General features: G+C 39.5%; 1 protein-coding gene across 2 annotated transcripts in view; it reads left to right on the top strand.

Moving 5' to 3' along the window:
• LOC117250208 (oxysterol-binding protein-related protein 11-like) overlaps nt 1-17,601 on the top strand; it is a 33,132-nt gene extending 15,531 nt beyond the window's left edge. For both annotated transcript variants that reach the window (XM_078165996.1, XM_033616302.2), the window contains 4 exons: nt 3,780-3,966; nt 4,129-4,311; nt 16,202-16,355; nt 16,930-17,601. In XM_078165996.1, coding sequence (XP_078022122.1) covers nt 3,780-3,966; nt 4,129-4,311; nt 16,202-16,355; nt 16,930-16,986 — 581 coding nt within the window. In that variant the 3' untranslated portion in view covers nt 16,987-17,601. The remainder of the gene's footprint in view (nt 1-3,779; nt 3,967-4,128; nt 4,312-16,201; nt 16,356-16,929) is intronic.
• Nucleotides 17,602-23,514: the final 5,913 nt, after the last annotated feature.

Raw genomic sequence — 23,514 nt, 5'->3', positions numbered from 1 at the left:
TGGAGGATGTGGTTTTAATTATCAGCACCTTACAGGAGTAGCACTCCCAATTTCATTGTGTTTTTAATGATACAATGACAATAAAAGGCATTCTGATTTTAAAAGTATCCAATGCAGAAAAAAAAAACTCATTAGAAGAAACTCGGAAGATATTAGAAATGAATATATTAGAATTATTAGAAATAAATATTAGAAATAAAAAAGAAAATTACATATATTTATCAAAATAGTTGCCAGTTTGCTTTCTGTCAGTCGACTAATCATTTCAGCTATAATTGTATAAACTGTTGAGTAGTTTAATTTATTGAAAAATATATATATATTATTCTTATGTTTTTAATACAAAAATCTTTGTAAAGTAGCTTAATGTAGTGAAGTGTAAAGGACAATATTACGCTCTAAAATGTAGTAGAGTAGAAGTATAAAGTGTCATGAAAAGACCAGATTTAAAGGGAAATTTCGGTTTATTTCAACCTGTCTCCTATCGTCCTAAATTTGTTTCAAGTGACTAGTGACATAAAAATAATAGTTAGCATGTTAGACGTTAGCCTAGATACAGCCGGGGCGCATAGTAGTGTCAGACCTGTTAAAACATAAGTGAAAGGGCATACTTCCAAGTGCAAAGTTAGTCCACTAAACAAGCTGTTTTTTCCACAAAGACCGCCTCATATCGTTAGGATAAATGTTAGAGAACATATAGAAAACGACATGTAAATGTGTTGTCTTACCTTACCGGTGTGGTGTCATGTTTGTTTACCATTTAGCTCTGCTTTCCAAAGCACGGCCGAAATATCGCGAGAACAAGTAGCGATCTCATATCGTGCCTGAAATCTCGCGAGAACAAGCAGCAACAGCTGGAAGGCAGAACCGGACAGTAGCATGAAAATCTTCTGCTTGTCGTCTTCACTTATCTGGCAAGCAAGTTTTTCATCCTCCACAGTCGTTCCTCCTCCACAAAGTCGAGGGCTGACTTTTTGCCAGACTTCGACTTTGTGGAGGAGGAATTTGATTTTGCAGAGTTTGATGGCCGCCCTTATTTATTTGAGCCAGAATACACTGAGGAAGAGCTTCGTGAAATTGAAGAACGGAGGAGGAGAGAGAGAGAGGCGCAACAGGTAGAGGACGAGAGAGGAGGAATGGCTGCTGCAAGGCTGCGTAGCTCTGGAGATTGGTGGTGTACCTGTGAATGCTGTGCCCCAGTGCCCACAGAAGAGGAATGCCTCTGTTGCAAGGAATGGGACCGGTTGCAGCCTTATTTTCAAGGTCTGGATGTGACCGAGGACGAGACACCTCCACCTGGGGTAGTATCCAGCTGGGCTTTATCTAGAGCTCGCAAGATTTCAGGCGCGGTATGAGATCACTGCTTGTTCTCGCGATATTTCGGCCGCGCTTTGGAAAGCAGAGCTAAATGGTAAACAAACATGGCAGCACACCGGTAAGGTAAGACAACACGTTTACATGTCTAAATGTAATTAGTTATAATCCACTACTGCATTTTAGCAAGCTACCAAACAGGCAATGTAACGCAGAAAGACAGAATAAAGCAATGAGGCTGTTAGGGATATCAACATTTTCCTCAGATGTAAAATTAGGAAGAAAATTGAGTAGAATAACATATTAACCAACCATCCCTGAAAAATGATCTTCCATGGCCTTGGCCATTTGTGAAAGCATCAATAAACATGTCACAACTCATGAAGTCAAAGCTTTCAGAAAATTTCAAGGTTGTGAATACAATACATACGAAGGGGGTGTTCACGGGCTCCTCTTAGGAACACAGCAAACACGACCCCATTTAAAGGCAGCATAGCTTACAGGTTTAAGGAATATCCGTGTCTATAAAATGTTTATCAAAGATTTTAAATCACACATTGTTCACGTTAGGGCGAGGTATCATTTAGAAAGTTACGGTAACTGTACCAATATCCATGAAGTGATACTGATACCAATAGGGTACTTAATTTGATACCCTATTGTCTAACTACAGGTGTGTAGTATTGCAATAGCAACTTAAATTCTATAGCACATTTCGTACATGGGCAATTTAGAGTGCTTTATATATATTTATATATATATATAAGAAAAATAGGTTCCATATAATTATAATTAAAATAAAGCACATAAAATAATAATTAATATAACGGTGCTTTCACACCTGCCCTGTTTGGTTCAGTTCAATCGAACTCGAGTTCATTTGCCTTCTCAGTGCGGTTTCATTTGGGTAGGTGTGAACACAGCAAACAGACTCGGGTGCACAACAAAACAACCGGACAGAAACCTTCTTGAAGAGGTGGTCTCGGTCCGGTGACAAACGAACCTCAACTTGAGCCACTGCAGTCACATTATGCATTGTTTGGGTGAAACAAGCATGAGCATGTTACAGTCCTGGAGGATTATTAATGTGCGCCTCCTCCTGTACTGCCTTAATATGCACATTCATCACATCCAATGCATCAAAACATTGTTTTCTAGTTGGAGCCGCACCTCATTTTCAAACTATGCAAGCAATATAGACCACGATGACCAGCGCTAAAATCAACCTGCATAGTTGTCCCTCCATTGTGATATTAGAAAGTGTCACATTTATCTTGCAAGTGTACTCTTCTTCAAAGTTTTCTTTACTTCCTGAATTTTTCCCACATGGAAATTCTGACCAATCAAGAATAGCTTTCTCGCACAAGGCCTTTGATCTGGTCAAGTGCAAGTGGACGTCAGACGGCAAAGCAAGTAAACTCTGGGTCTGAAAGCACCTTAAGAAGAAAATACAAAGAACATAAAATAAAATAAAACATAGTGAAAGTATAGCCATAGATTAAACCTTTTTGTAGTATCTCAGCATGTGGACCTGCCAGCTCCATCAAATACGCTGCACTCGAATTCTACATACCACAGACTGTATGGGCTGCAGATGCTGCAGCATTGAGCCAATCGCATGTTGCATTATATTTAAGAATGCTTGCAGTGATTGGCATGTAAGAAAAAACATACAAATAGTGATTTCTTTTTTCTAGATTCAGGTACAAAAAGGGAAGAAACCAGGTATTGCTTTGAGTGGAGAAAGTAGTTTAGTAGTTTACTCTGTATGTTTATTTTTTGTGCGTTGACATCAACAGCTACAATCTTACTCATGTGCTTTTGTGATTCCTTCTCACTCGTAAAACTAAAAGGGCATTCAGAGAGCGCAAAACTCCAAGACCAAATCCCTAGCAATATTAACCAAATTGGAAAATAACTTGTGTATCTGCTCTGTGATTGGATCCACTGCAAGATTTAATAGGTTCTTCCTTGATTGATGCTACACCCTTCCTCCAAGCTTTAAAATCAGGCCTGTAGTTTTTCTGTAATTCTGTTGACAGACAAGCAAATCAAACCGGAAACATAACCTCTTTTTCGGAGGGAAACATTGCTCTATGTTGCTACTAATTTATCTGGATAGAAGTGGTTGAGGGGTTTTGAGAAACTTCCTTTGAAAGAAGGATGGAAAAGTGATGAGAGATTATGACATTAATCTCATTCTTACTTCTTGCAACCAAGAAGAGCGATATATTTTTAGAATTTAAAATGAATGTTGAAAGTTTCCTACTCAGAGTAATTAATGATCTTAATAGCCTGAATCACTAACAAGGACAAAGTATCTCCTTCCAGACAGGACTCAGGCTCAGCACCAATGAGTGCATTAATTAGGGCAGAAAATCTGACAGAACGGTCTGGTAAAGAAGAAATAAATGAGACATTTTAAACTTGAACTTATTTCTGTCTTCATCTGTTTATCTCTCTAGGTTGTCTATATTTGCTGGAGCATGATGAAGAGTACACTTTCACGCTGCCTTGTGCATATGCACGCTCCATCCTCACTGTTCCCTGGGTGGAACTGGGCGGCAAAGTCACTATCAACTGCGCCAAGTCGGGCTACTTGGCGGTCATCACCTTCCAGACGAAACCATTTTATGGTGGCAAATTACACAAGTGAGTTCCTCCCAGGGTACAAGTCGATATTAACGGCATCGTCATGTTGTGAATATCTCTAAAGTAACAGCAACATTTGAGAAACAGACATATTTTTTCATACTTTTAAAACAATATGAAATGGTGTCCTTGTATTTATTTTATTGCTCTGTTGATATGTAGGGTAACAGCGGAGGTGAAGCACAACACCACCAACGCAGTGGTGTGTCGTGTGCAGGGCGAGTGGAACGGTGTCCTGGAGTTCAGCTACACCAGCGGAGAGACGAGGGTGGTCGACGTCACCAAGCTGCCTGTTACGAGGAAGTGCGTTCGGCCGGTTGAGAAGCAGGGACCGACTGAATCCAGGTCAGAATAGTGGTGGGGTTTAATTGTTGCATTTTTATTTTGTCATTGTTTTAGTCCATCTAGGGCTCAAAGTACTTTTATTAAGGCTGTCAATCAATTAGAATAGTGAATTGCAATTAATCACAAATTAATTGCACATTTTCTATCTGTTCTAAATGTACTTTAAAGGGATATTTATCAGGTTTTTAATACTCTTATCAATGTGGGACTGGACAAATGTGCTTTAACACAATGTAGTGTCCAACTTTACACTTGTAAAGGTTAACTAAGCGGCCCTCATTTTTTTAAGCAGCTCCACGTCCTCCGTCGGTAACCCAATTCACATTGACAGCAAATGCAAATAATTTTTCTTCTTGTCGAGAGAGCCATATGGCAGGGCTGTGAAGCTGAACTTGCCATTCAAAAGACCCCTTTCTTTATCCATTTATTCTCACGGAGGTTTGTTTCTACATTCTATCCATAACATTACTGCTGCATTGCTTCCAGATTTCTCAAAGGGATTGGTCAAGGGTCATAATTATAGAAGGTACGCGCGTCAGTCTCATGTCAAAAAAATTGTGGCATTAAAAGGAATTTGCGTAAACTTGTTATTAACGCGTTAACTTTGACAGCCCTATTTTTTTTTGCATTTAACTCATGAAATTACACTCGAAATTACAGTAATGTACAGTGAAACTGCTACTTTTGTTTTTTTTTAAAGTTTTTCTTTTAAATCTTATTAGGACTTCTTTGGTTACTTCTTTTCCTCTATTAAATATGCTTTTTTTTCATATTACATAATTGATAAATATATGTGATTGATGGAATATGGACGTCATTACCAAGTTCTTATGATAAAAACAGCTTTCAGTGCTTTTTGTGAAAATCAATGACACCAAATGTGACATGTTATTTAAAAAATAATGATTTTTCATTAAAAATATTAATTAAAAAATCGAAAAAGCACCAAAATCCCATATGAAGAGTTGTGTCCTGTGTAGTGATACATTTTAATAATAACTTTGAGTCACTTGGACACATAACATTGCAGAGTTTTTTTTTTGTTTGTTTTTTTTAAAAAGGGCTTTTATTTTTTATTAAAATATTTATGAAAATAAGTGTGCTGACTGATGTAAAACTGCTCTTGTTCAACCACTTTTAAAAAGGCCATCTTGAGATTCCTCTGATCTTAACAATTTTAGTCCTATTTCTATTTCTAAGCTCTTGTTTTTAGCTAAGGTTTTAGAAAAAAGATTGTCTCGGAGCAACAGCGGAATTTTTTTAATGCAAACAAAATCTTTGAGAAATTTCAATCTTGTTTTAAAAAACACCATAGTACTGAAACAGCTCTTCTTAAAGGGGAACACCACCCAAATTAAGAATTCCAATATGTTATTTCCATGGCCAGTCAAAGTTTAATCACTATTTGTGAACATGTGCTACTTTCTGTCAATGCCAGAAACCAGTGAAGTCTCAAACTTGTGATGTCATAGGGTATAAGTTTGGAGATGCTCCATAGACAATGGATGGGAGACAGATTTTTTGGACCCACAGAATGTTTATCTTTATTAAACCCAAATTAACGTTATCCTATTGTCGCGTTCTCATATACTCAGAGTATTCCCCTGAGTGCTCTCAGTGCCATCTATAACAGTGGTTCCCAACTGGTGGGTCGAAATCCAAAAGTGGGTCGCAGGTACATTCTTAATGGACCGCAAATGACTTGCAAACATGTAATTTTATGTATAAGTACAGTGAATTTTCACCACAGAGCTTTTATTTTGAAGTTCCTGTTCTTGCTGTAGAGTGAGTGATTAATGGACAGCTACTTGATAGAGACAGCAAACTAGCTCAACGACATGGCCAAATGCTAGTATGACACCGAATATATTAAACTGTGTGGACCTGGAACTAATAGGCCCGTTTCCACTGAAGAAGTTCCTGGTACTATTTGGGGGGCAGGAACTACTACAGGAACGCCCTCTCTCTTGGCCCTCTCAACCACCATGTCTCCACCGAGAGAGCGGAGTAGGAGGAAGGTTCCTGTAAAGTTGCCGTGCTCTGGATGTGACGTAATCGTTGCGCGACCATTTTGACCGGGGCGACGTAGTGGCGTAGGGACGCTGATGCTGTTAGCCGATAGTGGTGTCTGTAATAACTCACTGAACTCACAAAGTGATCCGTGAAAAAAAAAAAATTTTTTCCACCGGATGTCTTAGTTACAACATGATTGAGCTACTTCAATCAATCAATCAATCAATCAATTTTATTTATAAAGCCCAATATCACAAATCACAATTTGCCTCACAGGGCTTTACAGCATACGACATCCCTCTGTCCTTATGACCTTCACAGCGGATAAGGAAAAACTTCCCAAAAAAACCCCTTTAACGGGGAAAAAAAACGGTAGAAACCTCAGGAAGAGCAACTGAGGAGGGATCCCTCTTTCAGGACGGACAGACGTGCAATAGATGTCGTACAGAACAGATCAGCATAATAAATTAACAGTAATCCGCATGACACAATGAGACAGAGAGAGAGACAGAGAGAGAGATGCAGGTAATGACAGTAGGTTACAACAACATTATTGAAAGTAATAATATTATAGTTATAGTTCTGGCTACTGTGGTACAATATGCTGAAAGTATGTATTAATATCTGGCAGTATACATGTGTGACAATAGTCATATGTGTATAATAACAGTAGAAGTATGACTAATGACTAATGATGGCAGCAGCAGCAGGAGGCATCTGGCAGGACCACAGCAGCAGCACAACCACACACGTCACGCTGTCCAGGCACCGCTGCGATATGAGTTAATCTGAGAGACAGTGGAGCACAAAGGCTCCGGAGAAGAAGCCGAGTTAGTGACATCCAGAATGGCCGAGTTAGCAAGATGCAGTAATAGAATACGAGAGAGAGAGAGAGAGAAGGAGAGAAGGTGCCCGGTGTATTATAGGGGGGGTCCTCCGGCAGACTAGGCCTAAGTCAGCCTAACTAGGGGCTGGTACAGGGCAAGCCTGAGCCAGCCCTAACTATAAGCTTTATCAAAGAGGAAAGTCTTAAGTCTAGTCTTAAATGTGGAGACGGTGTCTGCCTCCCGGACCGTAACAGGAAGATGATTCCACAGGAGAGGAGCCTGATAGCTGAAGGCTCTAGCTCCTGATCTACTTTTGGTGACTTTAGGGACCACGAGTAACCCTGCCTTCTCAGAGCGCCATGTTCTGGTGGGATAATATGGCACTATGGGCTCACTAAGATATGATGGAGCTTGACCATTTAGAGCTTTATAAGTTAACAGTAGAATTTTAAATTCAATTCTGGATTTTACAGGGAGCCAGTGCAGAGAAGCTAAAACAGGAGAAATATGATCTCGTTTCTTAGTTCCTGTTAGTACACGTGCTGCTGCATTCTGAATTAGCTGGAGAGTTTTTAAGGACTTACTAGAGCTACCTGATAATAGAGAGTTACAGTAATCCAGCCTAGAGGTAACAAAAGCGTGGACCAATTTTTCTGCATCTTTTCGGGTCAGGATAGACCTAATTTTCGCAATATTACGCAGATGAAAAAATGCAGTCCGTGAGGTTTGTTTTAAATGAGAATTAAAAGACAAATCTTGATCAAATATTACTCCGAGGTTTCTTACGGTAGTGCTAGAGGCCAGAGCAATGCCATCTAGAGAAACTATGTCATCAGATAAAGAGTCTCTGAGTTGTTTGGGGCCAAGAACAATAACTTCAGTTTTGTCTGAATTTAACATCAGGAAATTGGTGCTCATCCAAGTTTTTATGTCTTTAAGGCAGTTATGGAGTTTAGTTAATTGATTACTTTCTTCTGGCTTCATCGATAAATACAACTGAGTATCATCCGCATAACAATGGAAATTTATAGAGTGATTTCTAATGATGTTACCTAAAGGAAGCATATATAGAGTAAATAGGATTGGTCCGAGCACAGAACCTTGCGGAACTCCAAAACAAACTTTGGTACGTAAGGATGATTCATTATGAACGTCAACAAACTGAAAACGATCAGATAAATAAGATTTAAACCAGCTTAGTGCAGAACCTTTTAGGCCAATTAAGTGATCCAGTCTCTGCAGTAGAACTTGATGGTCAATTGTGTCAAACGCCGCACTAAGATCTAATAAAACAAGTACAGAGACAAGTCCTTTGTCTGAAGCAATCAGAAGGTCATTTGTAATTTTAACTAGTGCTGTCTCAGTGCTATGATGCACTCTAAATCCTGACTGAAATTCCTCAAATAAATTATCATCATGGAGAAAACCACACAGCTGGTCTGCGACTACTTTCTCAAGGATCTTTGACATAAAGGGAAGATTAGATATTGGTCTATAGTTGGCTAACACCTCTGGATCCAGGGTGGGCTTTTTAGTAGAGGTTTAATTACAGCTACCTTAAAAGACTGTGGTACATAGCCTGTTAATAAGGATATATTGATCATATCTAATATATGAGTGTTAACTAAAGGAAAGACCTCCTTAAGTAGCCTAGTTGGGATGGGGTCTAAGAGACACGTTGATGATTTAGATGAAGAAATCACTGCGGTCAATTCTTGAAGAGAAATTGGGGAGAAGCAATCTAAATATATATTAGGTTCTACAGCTGTGTTTGAGGTTAGATAGGTAGGCCTACCATCTGAGGGCAGGAGGTCATGAATTTTGCCTCTAATAGTTAGAATTTTGTCATTAAAAAAGCTCATAAAATCATTACTGCTAAGGGCTAAAGGAATACAAGGCTCAATAGAGCTTTGACTCTCAGTCAGCCTGGCTACAGTGCTGAAAAGAAACCTGGGGTTGTTCTTGTTTTCTTCTATTAATGCTGAGTAATAGTTTGCTCTGGCATTGCGGAGGCCCCTCTTATAAGTTTTGAGACTGTCTGTCCAGATTAAACGAGATTCTTCCAGTTTGGTCAATCACCAATTCCTTTCAAATTTTCGCGATATTTGTTTTAACTTACGGGTTTGAGAGTTATACCAAGGAGCGAACTTTCTTTGCTTTTTTAACTTCTTTTTAAGAGGAGCTACAGAGTCAAGTGTTGTTCGCAGCGAGCCTACGACGCTATCGACAAAATGATCAAAGTCGGTACAGGAAACCTCTGTTACTGGGGGACTTGGTATTGAATTTAACGACGGAGTAATCTTTTCCTTAAATTTTGCGACAGCACTATCTGATAAACATCTAGTATAGTAACTGTTGCTGAGTGGCGTGTAATCGGGTAAAAAGAAATCAAAAGTAATCAGATAATGATCCGATAGCGAGGGATTCTGTGGAAAGATTTTTAGGTTATCAATTTCAATTCCATACGTCAGAACTAGATCGAGGGTATGGTTAAAACAATGAGTGGGTTCATGTACACCCTGACTGAAGCCAATGGAGTCTAATAATGAGATAAACGCGGTAGCCAGGGAGTCATTATCAACGTCGACATGAATGTTAAAATCGCCTACAATAATAACTTTATCTGATTTAAGAACTAAACTGGATAAAAACTCTGAGAATTCTGATACAAATTCAGAATACGGGCCAGGAGCATGGTACACTATAACAAATAAAAGTGGCTGCGAGGTTTTCCAGGTCGGATGTAAAAGACTAAGAACAAGGCTTTCAAATGAATTATAATCTAGTTTAGGTTTAGGGCTGATTAACACACTAGAGTTAAAAATGGCTGCAACTCCCCCTCCTCGGCCGCTGCCTCGAGGAATGTGGGTATTATTATGACTGGGAGGAGTGGATTCATTGAGACTGACATATTCATCTTGACACAGCCAGGTTTCTGTGAGACTGAGTAAATCAATATGATTATCTGATATTAATTCGTTTACTAACACTGCTTTAGATGATAGAGACCTGATATTTAACAGTCCGCATTTAATTCTCCTGTTTTGTCTTTCTGTCACAGAAGAGGTTTTAATTTTTATGAGGTTGTTATGCACAACTCCTCTTTGTTTAATTTTAGATTTAAATAATTTAGGTGGTCGGGGGACAGACGCCGTTTGTATAAAACTATGAAAACTATGGCTGGGTAACTGAACTAGAAGCTCAGAGAGGCGTATAGGACTGCGTCTCCGAGTCCTGGTCTCAACTCTGGGTTGTCAGGGATTTGATTTACTAATAAAGTTTGCCAGGTTCCTAGAAATCAGAGCAGCTCCATCCAAAGTGGGATGAATGCCATCTCTCCTAATAAGACCAGGTTTTCCCCAGAAAGTTTGCCAATTATTAACGAAACCCACATCCTTTGCTGGACACCACCTGGACAGCCAGCGATTAAATGATGACATGCGGCTAAACATGTCATCACTGGTCAGATTTGGGAGGGGTCCAGAGAAAACTACGGAGTCCGACATCGTTTTTGCATATTCACACACCGAGGCAATATTAATTTTAGTGACCTCCGATTGGCGTAACCGGGTGTCATTGCCGCCGACGTGAATAACAATCTTACTGAATCTACGTTTAGCTTTAGCCAGCAGTTTTAAATTTGACTCAATGTCGCCCGCTCTGGCCCCAGGGATACATTTGACTATGGCCGCTGGTGTTGCTAACTTCACGTTCCTCAGAATAGAGCTGCCAATAACCAGAGTTTTATCCTCAGCGGGTGTGTCGCTGAGTGGGGAAAAGCGGTTGGAAACGTGAACAGGCTGGTGGTGAGCCGTGGGCTTCGGCTTGGAGCTGCACCTCTCACGAACAGTTACCCAGCCTCCCGGCTGCATGGGAGTTGCCGGAGGACAGTTAGCAGAGGCTAAGGCTATGCTATGTGGCTCCGCACCGGCTACAGGGGGCTGGCTAACTACCGCAGCTACTGAATGGTTTTCCATGGTGTGGAGCCGCACTTCTAATTCACTAAGCCTCGCCTCCAATGCAGCAAATAAGCTACACTTATTACAGTTATCACTGTCGCTAAAGGAGGCAGAGGCATAACTGAACATTTGGCACACCGAGCAAGAAAGAGCAGAAGGAGAAGCCATCGCTAACAGTAAAGCTAATGTAGCTACCAAGGCTAGTAACGTGCAAACAACAGCTAAGAGATTAGCGAGAAAGTCGTAGAAAGGAGGAGAGCTATAAGTGCTTAAACAGAACCACTGTGGGTTAAGACTTGAAGTAGACGTTAAAGCAACTGAAGTGAGAAAGCAGGCTAGCAGAATTCACCAGAGCAGTACAGAGACGCTGTCACAGAAACACCGGAAATGACACAACTCGCTTACCGCACTACGTCAGCACGTCAGATCCTCCAGCACTTGGAGTAGTTTCATGTCGTTTCCGACAACGGGAGGCTTTTAACAGATGACGTCCTGATGTTAGCTTTGCTGCTGCTGTTAGCTGTCCCTGTCAGCTGATGCTTTCTAGATATCGTGATTGACCAAAACTGAATAAATACCACACATATCAACACAATACTGCTTTGCTAGCTCAATCATGTTGTAACTAAGATATCCGCCGGAAAAAATGTTTTTCACGGACCGGTTATTGAGTTTGTTTACATGGCGGTGGAAGCTATGAACGAGCTAACCCTCGTCTGCTGAGTTTTAAAAATGCCGGCTATTTTGTTGCTTTCTGTTGACGTCACATTCCGCCTTGAGTATATCCAATCAGCACCAAGTAACCCCCAAGCCCCAGCCAGGAGTTTCTCGGGGCCGTTCTGAGTACCTACTCCGAGGCAGGAACTTGTTTAGCCCCTGTAAAACTCTGTCCTTCGGGGGTGGTTCCTGCGGTGGAGACACGCACCAACGGCCCAGGCCCCGTAAAATTACCCCGAAGTCCCTGCGGTGGAAACGGGCCTATAGACTTCAGAGAAATCTGGACCCCATTGCTGGACCATTTAAGAACCAATGATCTAGAACATCTTTTATCATTCACTGTCTATGGTTGCGTGATATCAGACAGAATTGTCAACTTGTTACATGCCATTGTCATGTTCTGTCTGAAATTGCACCCACTCTTACAGATGTCTGTGGAGGTGGGGTTAAGGCTTGGGCGATTGGACGAATACATCGCCAATCGCCCATCAGCTGAGTCCATCACGGTTGGTTTCATTTTTGGTGATTTCTTTGGGTGATTTTTGTCATTTTATCTTGCTAAATGAATGGTCTGTCTCCACAGAATTCAACTCGGTACATATAGTTCATAATTAATATGTAGAGCACAATTCAAAGTGTGCGCGTATTGGAACTGGCAGCTTCACATGATTTCCGACGAGTCTTTCACAAAACACGTCAGTGATGGCGGAGCTGAAAGTAACGTTAATTCATAAACCATATTTGAGAACTACATCAAAAAAGATGTGCAGTTGTGCACCCCGATCGTTATAGTAGGACAGGTATGTTATCCCTATCTCCCACCTGTTTGCTCATTTAGAGGCTGTGAGTATATGCATCCTTCTGCAGCCGTCAGACTCTTTTTAAAATGGTTTCGGACAGTCGTCTTCGGCCCGTCTTTACAGCTTATTACTCAGCAAAGATCTCTAGGTGATTTATTTTTTGTTAAATGAATAAGAGTATAGCCTATAGACTGTCTGTTTCAGTAAAATTTAAATTCATTAATTTTGACATTAAAGACCATAAGGCGCAGGTAAATTTATTCAAATAGAATAAACAGTTGGTCGGTCCACAAAAGTTACACATTAACAGTAGCCTATAATAACGAATAAGTACGGTTGCAATCGAAATTATTCAACCCCCATTGCATAACAGGCTTATTGGCAAAATGTACAATTTTTCAGCTGTTTGCAATAAACAAAGTAGACAAGAACAGTTGAAATAGTTTAATAAAACTAATATTACCATGGTTTTTATCCAAATTCAACACAAAATGCTACTTTTAATGACTACTGCAGTCTCAAAATTATTCAACCCCTGTCTCAAGCACACCTGATGCAACTAATCACAATTATTCAACCCCCTGTTTCAAGCACACCTGGTGCAACTAATCAAGGGCTTCATTAGTTCAGGTGTGCTTGAGACAGAACACATAAATACCTGGACTGGCTAGGGGTTTGTTGAGAGTGACGTTTGATTGCATGTTAGAAATATGGCTCAGTCAAAAGAATTGTCCAGAAAGTTCGGAGAAGAAATCATTGCCTTGCACAAACAAGGAAAAGGATACAAAACAATAGCAAAAGCTCTGAATGTTCCTAGAGATACAGTTGGAAGCATAGTTCGCAAGTTCAAAGTTAAAGGAACAGTGGCTACACTACCTGGACGTGGCAGAAAGAGTAAACTATCAGTGGCTGCCACCAGATTCCTGAGGAGGCAAGTGGTCAAAAACCCTCGAGTGACTGCAAAACACCTGCAGCAAGACTTGGTGGCAGCAGGCACTGAGGTTTCAGTTTGTACAATAAGGCGCATACTAAACACCGAAGGGCTCCATGCCCGGACTCCAAGACGTACACCACTACTGACCCAAAAGCACAAGAAAAGTCGGCTCCAATATGCTCAAAACCATATAAATAAGCCACAGAAGTTTTGAAATTCTGTTCTGTGGAGTGATGAAACAAAACTGGAACTTTTTGGGCCTATGGAACAGCGGTATGTCTGGAGGAAGAAGAATGAAGCATATGCTGAAAAGAACACCCTGCCTACAGTGAAGCATGGTGGTGGTGGCTCAGTGATGCTCTGGGGCTGCTTTGCTGCCTCTGGCACTGGAAACCTGCAGCGTGTGGAGGGCACGATGGATTCAGTCAAGTATCAGGAAATCTTAGGTAAATACGTCGTGCCATCTGTGAGGAAGCTGAAGCTTGGGTGTCATTGGACCTTCCAACAGGATAATGATCCCAAGCATACCTCAAAGTCCACCAAGGCTTGGTTTCAGAAGAAGAAATGGAAGATTCTAGAGTGGCTGTCACAGTCGCCTACATAGTTGATTTGCAGGGACTTTAACCCTTTAAAATCTGGAGCAACATCGCTTTTCTGATGCCTTTCACAAGTATTTACACTAGGGCTGTCAAAATTAGGTGCTAACTTTGATTAATTAATCACAGAAAAAATAACATGTTCTAAAAATCAACGTAGATGAATCGCAGTCTGTGGTGCCCTTTGACCCAGTACATCATTTAAATCCACAGCAGCTTTGTCACATGATGGAGGCAGATGAGACGATGCTGCTTGGCCTTGTGAATGGAACATTTACATTTAAAAAATGCCCAGCTTGAACTGTTGATAGGAGCACCATCCAATTTATGTATTGGAGTACTTCAAGCCTGAAATATCACCTCAACACAAAGCATTTAGCAGCAAACCCAGAGGTCTGGAGCAACAATTGATGTATGCGATTGATTTTGATGAATTTAATACAAAGCATGTAATTAATTAAATACATTTTTAGATTTAAAGTAATTTTTAATGGCTTGACAGCCCTAATTTTAACCTTTGAACCTTGAGCAGGTTGGTGTGATTTCTTTCAAAAACATGGGGGGAAAAAGGGCATTGAGCAGCTTCATAAGAAATGTCCAACAAATTACAAAAAAATATAGACTTTAAAAAAATATTTAAAAAAAAATACTAGGGGAAAAAAAAGCTAGAGAAAAACTATATTTAAAATCATGTTACAGAACTATTATAATTTTAAGCACTCTGTCCAGGTCATTTCCTTGTTTGGATGTTTTTAACTTGTTGTTTTTCCTTTTTTTTTCTTTTTTAACAAATTTCCTAATTTCTTGCAAATTTTTTGGGTCATTTCTTCTTTCAACTAAGAATTTTCCTAGCCAACCAATAGTCGTCATTCAGGGCCATTAGTCGACTAGTCGCCACGTTTACGACATTTATGTAATTATTAGATTATATATTTTGGGTGGGGCAACACAATGGTTTGAGTTCAAGGTGTGAGAAAGAATAGTATCAGCAACATTGTTAATACTGTGCTACATTACAGAGAAATACAAAACTGTACTGATGAACCTTCATTAATATATGCCTATATTTTATCTACAAGTGCACGTCACACACTGAGCAAGCCGCCTGTTATGCAGACGCTGTTGGCAAAGCAGTAATGACTGTGCTAAGTGGCTAATGGGCATGTAGCTACTTGCATGTTTCAGATAATATGTCATGTTTGTAGTCGACAAATGAAGATGAGTTTACATATCGCCTTGGGTTCGTCCTTCACCTGCCCGATATGTTATTAACTAGCCTGTGTAATAACTGTAAGCCCTGTAAACTAGAGATCTTACACAAGCTGCATCTTTAACCACCTGAAAAACACAAGGTCCAGTGCTGGGCGCTACTCTTGTGTCTTTTTTGTGCCAGCTTTCAAGAGTGCAGTGGCAGGGTGCGTCTGAGGTTGCTAAGCAACCTTAACAAGTACTGTATGGCCTGTTTACCAAAAATCCTTAATGCAAAGCTGATATTCTTCTAACTGCTGAGTGTGGCCTCCTCCTGTGTCTGTCCTTCCAAATGAAATTCCCAAATGGTCCAGTCATATAGGTTTTGATTTATTTGACAAGGCACAGCTGCCAATGATGTTTCATGGTTTTCTTTTTTTTTTCTGCAACATAGACATCTGAAATCAGAAACAAAAACGGGACTTTTATTGTGAAGAACTTAAAGGAAATTAAATGTGTTTATCATAGAATTAGCGTGACTTTGTAAGCAGCTTTTTTTTTTTTATGACTGAGCTGGCAGCTGTACCATGTTACTTGGACCGGTGCATGTAGAGCTGAGAATTAGGTGCACTATTGTGCATATGCACATGTTATTTCAAGCTCTGCTATCCTAAAAATGGTTGTTTATTATACAAACTTTTAGTAATATAAGTGAAATATATAAGCAGGAAGGAGTACAAATCCAAATCCAGCCCTGAAGTTTGTGCTCTCATAGAACAAGAAGCCAATCAGTTGCATGCCTCTATTGATGCTTTACTCAACTGCTTACTTGCTCAATTATTTCTCCAAATTTCAGGCGCCTGTGGCAGCATGTGACGGAGTCCTTACGGCAGAAGGACATTGAAAAAGCCACGGAGCACAAGAGGATTCTGGAGGAAAGGCAGAGGACAGAGGAGAGGCACCGGGCTGAGACTGAAACTGCTTGGAGGACCAGATATTTTGACAGAGAGGTGAGAAAGACGACCACAAAAAATGCTCCTTTATTTATTTTACAATCATGATGGTTTAATGACACAGCATTTATTTATTTATTTATTTATTACTGCAAAAAAAAAAATTGCAGTCGAGGTACAACCCTAACAGGATGCTGCAGCAGAAGACACTAACAAGGACAAGCAGAGCACAGCCTGTGAAAAGCCACCTGTGCTGACTCTAAATAAATTTTAAATCACCTTGAGCATGATTTCTGTCTCCTGCTGGAGCTTCTCTATTTCAGAGTGTTCTCACCTTGCACTCCGCTATTTTAAATTCCCCAAGAATCTGGGTCACTTAAATAAACAACACTTGTTACAGGATTACTATGATTATTCATATATTTATCTACCAGCGTTTTTTTCCCTTGTCTGTCATCTACGTATTTTAGTTTTTAAATCTCTGAATTGTGTCCTAATTGCCAAAAGATGCTCAGCGTTTTCTTGTTTTAACATCAGATCATTTCCAACTCTAAACAGATTTAACAGTCAGTAAATCAGATTATTAATTGATTAGATTAAATTTTGACAGTGGTCTCTTCTTCTCCTCCAGGGTGAAGGCTGGGTCTATCACAAACCACTTTGGAAAAACTCTGCATTCAAATCCTAGTTCCCACCGTCTGTATCTTGGATGTTGATATTGTAGATTCAGCAATGTGTGTGTGAGAGTGTGTGTGAGCACACACACACACAGTTATGAAATGAGAGCATGACCCGCACTGACGTACAGATGAATGCAACATGGGGGAGAAGGACAGAGAGACAACATGACTGAAGGTGTTCTCAAATGATTCTCATGATTTTCATGAAGCCTCCAAGTACAAGCTTTTGTACTGCTGATCAGTTTTTTTTGTTTTTTTTTATAATCCAATGTCAATGAAAACATATTCTTGTGCAGGTAATGGTACTATATTTACACAGCCTTAAGATAGTCTGATCAATGTTTGGGGATACGCTGATCAACCTGGATACGGTTCATTTCTTCTTCTTCACACTAAGGTCAATAACTTTTGAGGAGTACATTCTGAAAGTAAGATATCCAACGTAACAAAAAATTGGAATACTGCCTGATAAATGTAATGCTGTGAAAATGTTGTAAATTGGATGTAATGTACTGAAATGCAAAGTTGCTCTATATGATCTTCATCTGTGTTGGAGCGCCTGAAAGCTTTGCTTCAAATCGAAGTATTTCCCACATTAAACATCAAGATAAGCAATCAGAGTTTAACAAAAATCTAGGAACTAGCTTCTGAGAACCTATTTTCCCATGTTTTTGTGATTAAGTGACAAGTGGGACTTTTTAAAATTTGAACAGTGTACGTCCACTAAAAGTGCTTGTTTTTGCCACTGACAAGTTCATATTGTTGCTTGTTGTTTCAAGGTATACTGTGAAAAAAATTTTTTGACAGTTATCATACTATGTAGATTTGCCCATCTCCCCTATATCTTAGTTATTTTCCAAGGGGAGACTTTTTTTTTTTTTACACACTTCCATTAACAAAATGGTTTCAGGTTTCAATTACACTTATTAATGTTTGTTAAATCAACAATAGCCCATCCGTTTTCTTTCTTTAAGAGCCATTCAGACTGATAATAATATAATCTCTGTAATACCGTGATACCATGAAACTATTTTCTGAGACGGTTATCGCAACGTGAAAATCTCATACTGTTGCAACTCTCCTGACATCATTATGGAAAGGATCCCTCCAGAGACCATTTGTTTGAGCAGAAACAGCCTTGAAATCACTGTCACCAAACCCACCAGACTCAATTTAAATAAACAGTAATTTGAGCGTGTATAGTCAGCATATTTTCACATCTAACTGGGTGAATTGAGGTTTTATTTCAACCAAACCAGAGTTGGTGATTATTGAAAGAGTGAAAAGTCGAGCCAAGAAGGCTTTTGTGGGTTTTTATTTTGTTTCAGTCAACAGTGATTAAAGTGTGTTTTACAATGATAATATTATTGTTTATTTAAATGGAGTCTGGTGGGTTTGGCGATAGGGATTTCGGGGCTGTTTCAGGTAAAACAAAATGGATCTTACTCTTAAACAAAAAGGCCTGTTTCTGTAGGGATCCTTTCCATAATGTTGTCAGATAACAATCTGAGCCAGTCAGAGGCAAAAATGAGCACTTTTAATGGATGTAAATTGACCAGGAGCAGTCCTGAAATCGCTATCAGCAAACCCACTAGACTACATTTAAATAAACAGTCATTTTAGTGTGCATAAACCCAGCATATTTTCACATCTAACTGAGTGAATTGAGGTTTTATTTCAACCAAACCAGAGTTGTTGATTGTTGGAACAGTGGAAAGTCAAACCAAGAACAGCATTTTTGGGTTTTATTTTGTTTCTGTCGACTTTGAATGAATTGTATTTTACGATGATGAAATTACTGTTTATTTAAATGGAGTCTGGTGGATTTTATAAGAGTGATTTTTGGTCTGTTTCTGGTCAAACAAAAAGGATCATAAGGTCTAAATCTGTAGGGATCCTTTCTATAATTTCCATTTATAATAACTATCTGAACTAATCAGTGGCAAAAACAAGCACTTTTAATAGACTCAAATTGACGGTGTGAACATGCCCTGAGTGGTTACACTAGAGCCTGTTTAGCCGCTGTTGGCTGCAGCACTCTTGCTCAATGCAGGACCAGTTTTAAAACTTATTCCCATTAGTCACTTAGACACAAAAACATTGGTTACCCTTTAATCTTGACTGGTGCATAGAAGGATGCGACTTCACCTTTTCCGTAAATGAGCCACGCCCACTTCAAACCCTGTGAGGGGAGCACAAAGAAAGGAGAAAAACTGAAACATAAAAATGTAAAGTAAGCAAAACAGTTTGGCAGAATAATAGTCTGAAGACTACCCTAATAGACTGAAATTGGTGGAGACCAAAGGGGGGGCAGTGGGTGCTGTGTTTCCACATGTTAAATGCTAATGCAGCTAGCTGACTGTATGTCAGCAAAGCCAACAGAACATAAAATCAAAGGCAAAACATTTATATCACTATCATCAAAAGCTATCAAAAGCTAAATTCACTAAAACTGACATCCCCAATCATAACCTTGGTGGACTTACCTTTTTCAAACGTAAAGTAGGCTTAGGAGAGCACCCTGATGACATCGTCAGGGTTATGTTTCAGACTTAACAAAGCTCCTCCAGAACCACAGAAAACATTGCACAACTTTTTTCACAGACTAAAGCCCCGGCTCCACCAAACACTTTCGGTATAGTATGTTTTGAACCAAAAGTAACCCTTCGGACATGGTACCCAGACCCTAATGTTTCCACCACAAACAATACTCTTAAATGTTTGCGAGGTTGTTGTCACTCACTGTATGTCCTCATTACTGGTGACACAGAGGGAAGTCTCCACGTTTATCGTCCACAGAACGAGGTTGCACGGCGACATTTTTCAGAGCAAAATAGAACAGGCTGCAGTGAGAGTCTTTCTCCATGGGATATTTAAAAATAGCAGGTTTGGGCATTTAGTTCCTCTCAGGCAAACTCAGGGGTATAGTGCTGCCGGAGCCCACAGGAACAATGCTCCACAATGCTTTTTTTTTTCCTCTTGAGTGAGGATTACAATATATGCAGTTCACATAATCTGGTTGAAATTCATATATATATATATATATATATATATATATATATATAAACACTTGAAGATCCACTCATTATAAAAGTGTATGTCATATAAAAACTAAAGTAATGGTCAGAGTTGTCACAATGAAATTTAAGGTGTGTTGATGGATTCAAGTTTTCAGCTCATACATTAAGTAACATTACTAGTTATGTTCCACCTTAAAAGTCGCCGGCAGTCAGCACAGTGAATTATTTTTTTCTCTGACTCCAGCTGCTGTGAGAGGCAGCAAATCATCCTTTCATTTTATAGTTAGTCTATTAATACAACTCGGTATGAACAGTGATTACATGAGCTTCAAAACCAGCCACAACTCAGCCCTGAGCAGAGTGACTGTCCACTACTGACCAATCAACAGACTGCAGTGTTCACAGCTCCACCTTTTAGTACCAGATCTGTGTGCTTGGTACCCCAACATGGAAATGTCTCATTGGTACCATCCACAACTTTTCACGGAGATAATGGAAAACAAAAGCGTTCTGATTGAACTGAACAGTACCGTACTGCTTGGTGGAAACGGGGCTTTAGGTACTTCCTGTGATGAGTAAACTGATCTCCGCTTGTAAAATTGGTGGAATGACCCTTTCTCTCAAAGTCAGAAGTGATGGTATTGCTTTAATTTGGTTGATATCAGGTAAATTGTGTCCATTTAGATACACATTAACAGCAGTTTATCTCTGAATTCTCATTTATGAAAATATTTGATGCAGTATTGATATTGGTGTATTGGCAAAGACACTGCTGGAATGGAATGTCGTAGATTAGCTGACAAACAACTAAATTTTAAATGATGATTGAGTCACTTGTGAATGCATCAACCCCCACTATTTGTGTCTTTCTCCTTTTTAATTGGAGTTTGCAGTGGATGAAAGAACTCCTACATGCATGAAGGCAAAGTCTCTCTGTTCACATTGATTGCAGTAAGTATATTACTCCCGTGTCTGCATTACTTCGATTTATAAATGTCTGTTGTAAAAGCTTTTAACCAAATTTGCTTGTTTTGTAATGCAAATAAATATTATTTTCTTCGAATGCATATTTATCCACCATCTTTGCGCTTTAATTGCTCTTATTTTTAGAGCCACTTTTTGTATAGAGACGTTAAAATTTCTTGTTCCATCAGTGTTTTTGTCGTCTTTTTTTTTCTTTGGAAGTAATTCCAATCTATACTGTGATGCACGTGATAAACCTTACTGTGTCCCTCCCACCCCCACCCACCCACCTAGCCTCACATTCTCAAAGCAGCCCAATATCAAGTAGGACGCTCCTATTCTCTACAGAAAGAGGAAATCCACCCTGCCACTGATAAGCTACTCCCTCCACATCTTGGTGCCTTATGCAAACTCTTTCTGTGTGTGTCTTCCAGCCAAGGAGCACAGCATTCTCGTCAGTTATTTACCTGATTGAAGCAATGGCGTATGTATTATTTCTGCGTTTGTGTGTGGTGTTCTTTTTAAGATTCAGTGCTTGATGTTCATAGAAGTCGACGAAGCACTTTTATTCTAGGTTTTGACATTTTCTTGTTTTTGGATTCTACTGGTTGTCTTGCTGACCTATGAAATGCACTGATGTTGAAGGAAACCTGATGTTGTAGAAAAATGGTCATGTGTGGAAAATAATCAAATAAATTGCGTATCAATTGTATACTGTGTTACAAGTTTTGTTCTTAACCCACTTGCTTACTGGTTCCTCTACGCACTGACATCATATAAGGCAACAAATTTGACCAATTTTAGCAACAGCAAGAAGCTAAGATGCCGTTAATTAAGAAATACTCTTTTGAAGACATTGGGACTTTATTATCACCACGTTTGAGGACAATGGGACTTTATCAATGTTAACACTGTTTTTTACACTGACTGGGTCCTACTGATCCCATATAGCTAGGAGACTGTAAAAATGCATACCAAACAAAAGTCAGGAGGATCTCAGACATGAAGAAATGTATGATATGAGTGGTGTCATGGTTCAGTGATTTTGAGGTCACAGAGTGCTTTACACTTTGCATGCTTTCTGTGAGGAGGCTCTGGTACATGGAAGGGTTAAGACAACATGAAGAACTTGAAGGTGTTCCCCACTCCCATGGTAAATAGTCTCATGCAAGGGTTAAACATATTGTTTTGCTAATGAGTCATTCCTTTTGTTAATCTAACTGAAGGACAGAACTGGAAGTACCATATGGAATCATGATTTAACTTGACAGCAGCATCCCTTTGGGCCACCCTCTGTTGAGTGCTATTGAAAACAAATTTAACAGTGTCGGGAGTGTATATCAAACCAAACCACAAATTTTGTGAACTGTTCCACCCCCAGTGTCCATGCACTAACTCAGATTTCCCTGTCTTCTTATCATGTCCAAAATCTGGACATGTTTTCAGTAAGTTCTAAGTTTTCAGTTATAAGGCTCTAAAAATGGTACTGAATGATGTATTAATGCATCTCCAGCAAATATTGAAATAACAAAGTCTTTCAATGTAAAATGTGCAGTGTTGCATGTTTAGTGTAAAATTGTCACATGACCAGAGCTGTTTACTTCCTGGTTGCACCATGACGCAAGGTGGGCTACATCTAAGCTCCCAAGCAAAAGGTTAGTAAACTTTGATACCATAAAGATAGGACAGAGATTTGTGGTACACATTATCTTCAAGGTGTCTAGTATTGATGTGTGGATTTGAAATTGCTCTGCTTTGTTCAGTGGGGTCACGGAATGAGTGAACATGTCCACAGCAACAATAGTGACCGGTGGGATAACACAGTGTATCTAAATGTACCTCTGCACACACATAGTTCTCTTTCTACCTAAGCTTCTACGCTTCTTTTTTTAGGTTCATCTAGGTTATAGCCCAACAAATGCATACCTTACTCCATACCTTATTCCATGTATACATACCTTATACATGGAATAATCTGCAAAAGACCTCAAACTTGGACACTCTGCCACCCTTATGGCTGTTTAAATGCCTTATTTCTGATCTTGTTTTAATTGAGTGTACATGCTTTTAACTATTCATCAGCACCTTAGCATGTCTATCACCCTGTATTTCTACTTTTAGAGCTCATTTATTGTCATTGTTGTTTGTTGTTTTACATGATGTCATTTCTGTTTTAATTGATATGCATGATGGTTCTTGTTTGCTTAGTGATTGTTTTTAATGTCTTTGTTCAAGCTCTGCATTATTGAAAATGAGGGTTTCCCTCAGTTGATTTCCCGAGTAAATAAAGGTTTGAATGAATGAATGAATAAGTAAAAAAAAAAAAGTATGTAATACGGCTGGGCAGCGTCACTAATATGGCCAGATGTACGGCATCTATCAGGGCGGTATGAAACGCTGCTGGATGGGGTCAGGTTCAAACACTGCTGGTAACGACGTAATTATAAGGATCAGGAAAGTCTGTATAGGGTGGGTAGGAGGTTTGGTAGATGGGTTCAACAAACCTTGGACTTTCACCCAGGAGCCGAATGTTCCCTTCCCAAACCCAACCAT

This window comes from Epinephelus lanceolatus, chromosome 24 (genome assembly GCF_041903045.1).
Source record: "Epinephelus lanceolatus isolate andai-2023 chromosome 24, ASM4190304v1, whole genome shotgun sequence".
NCBI lineage: Eukaryota > Metazoa > Chordata > Actinopteri > Perciformes > Serranidae > Epinephelus > Epinephelus lanceolatus.
This window is presented reverse-complemented; position numbering and strand designations above follow the sequence as displayed.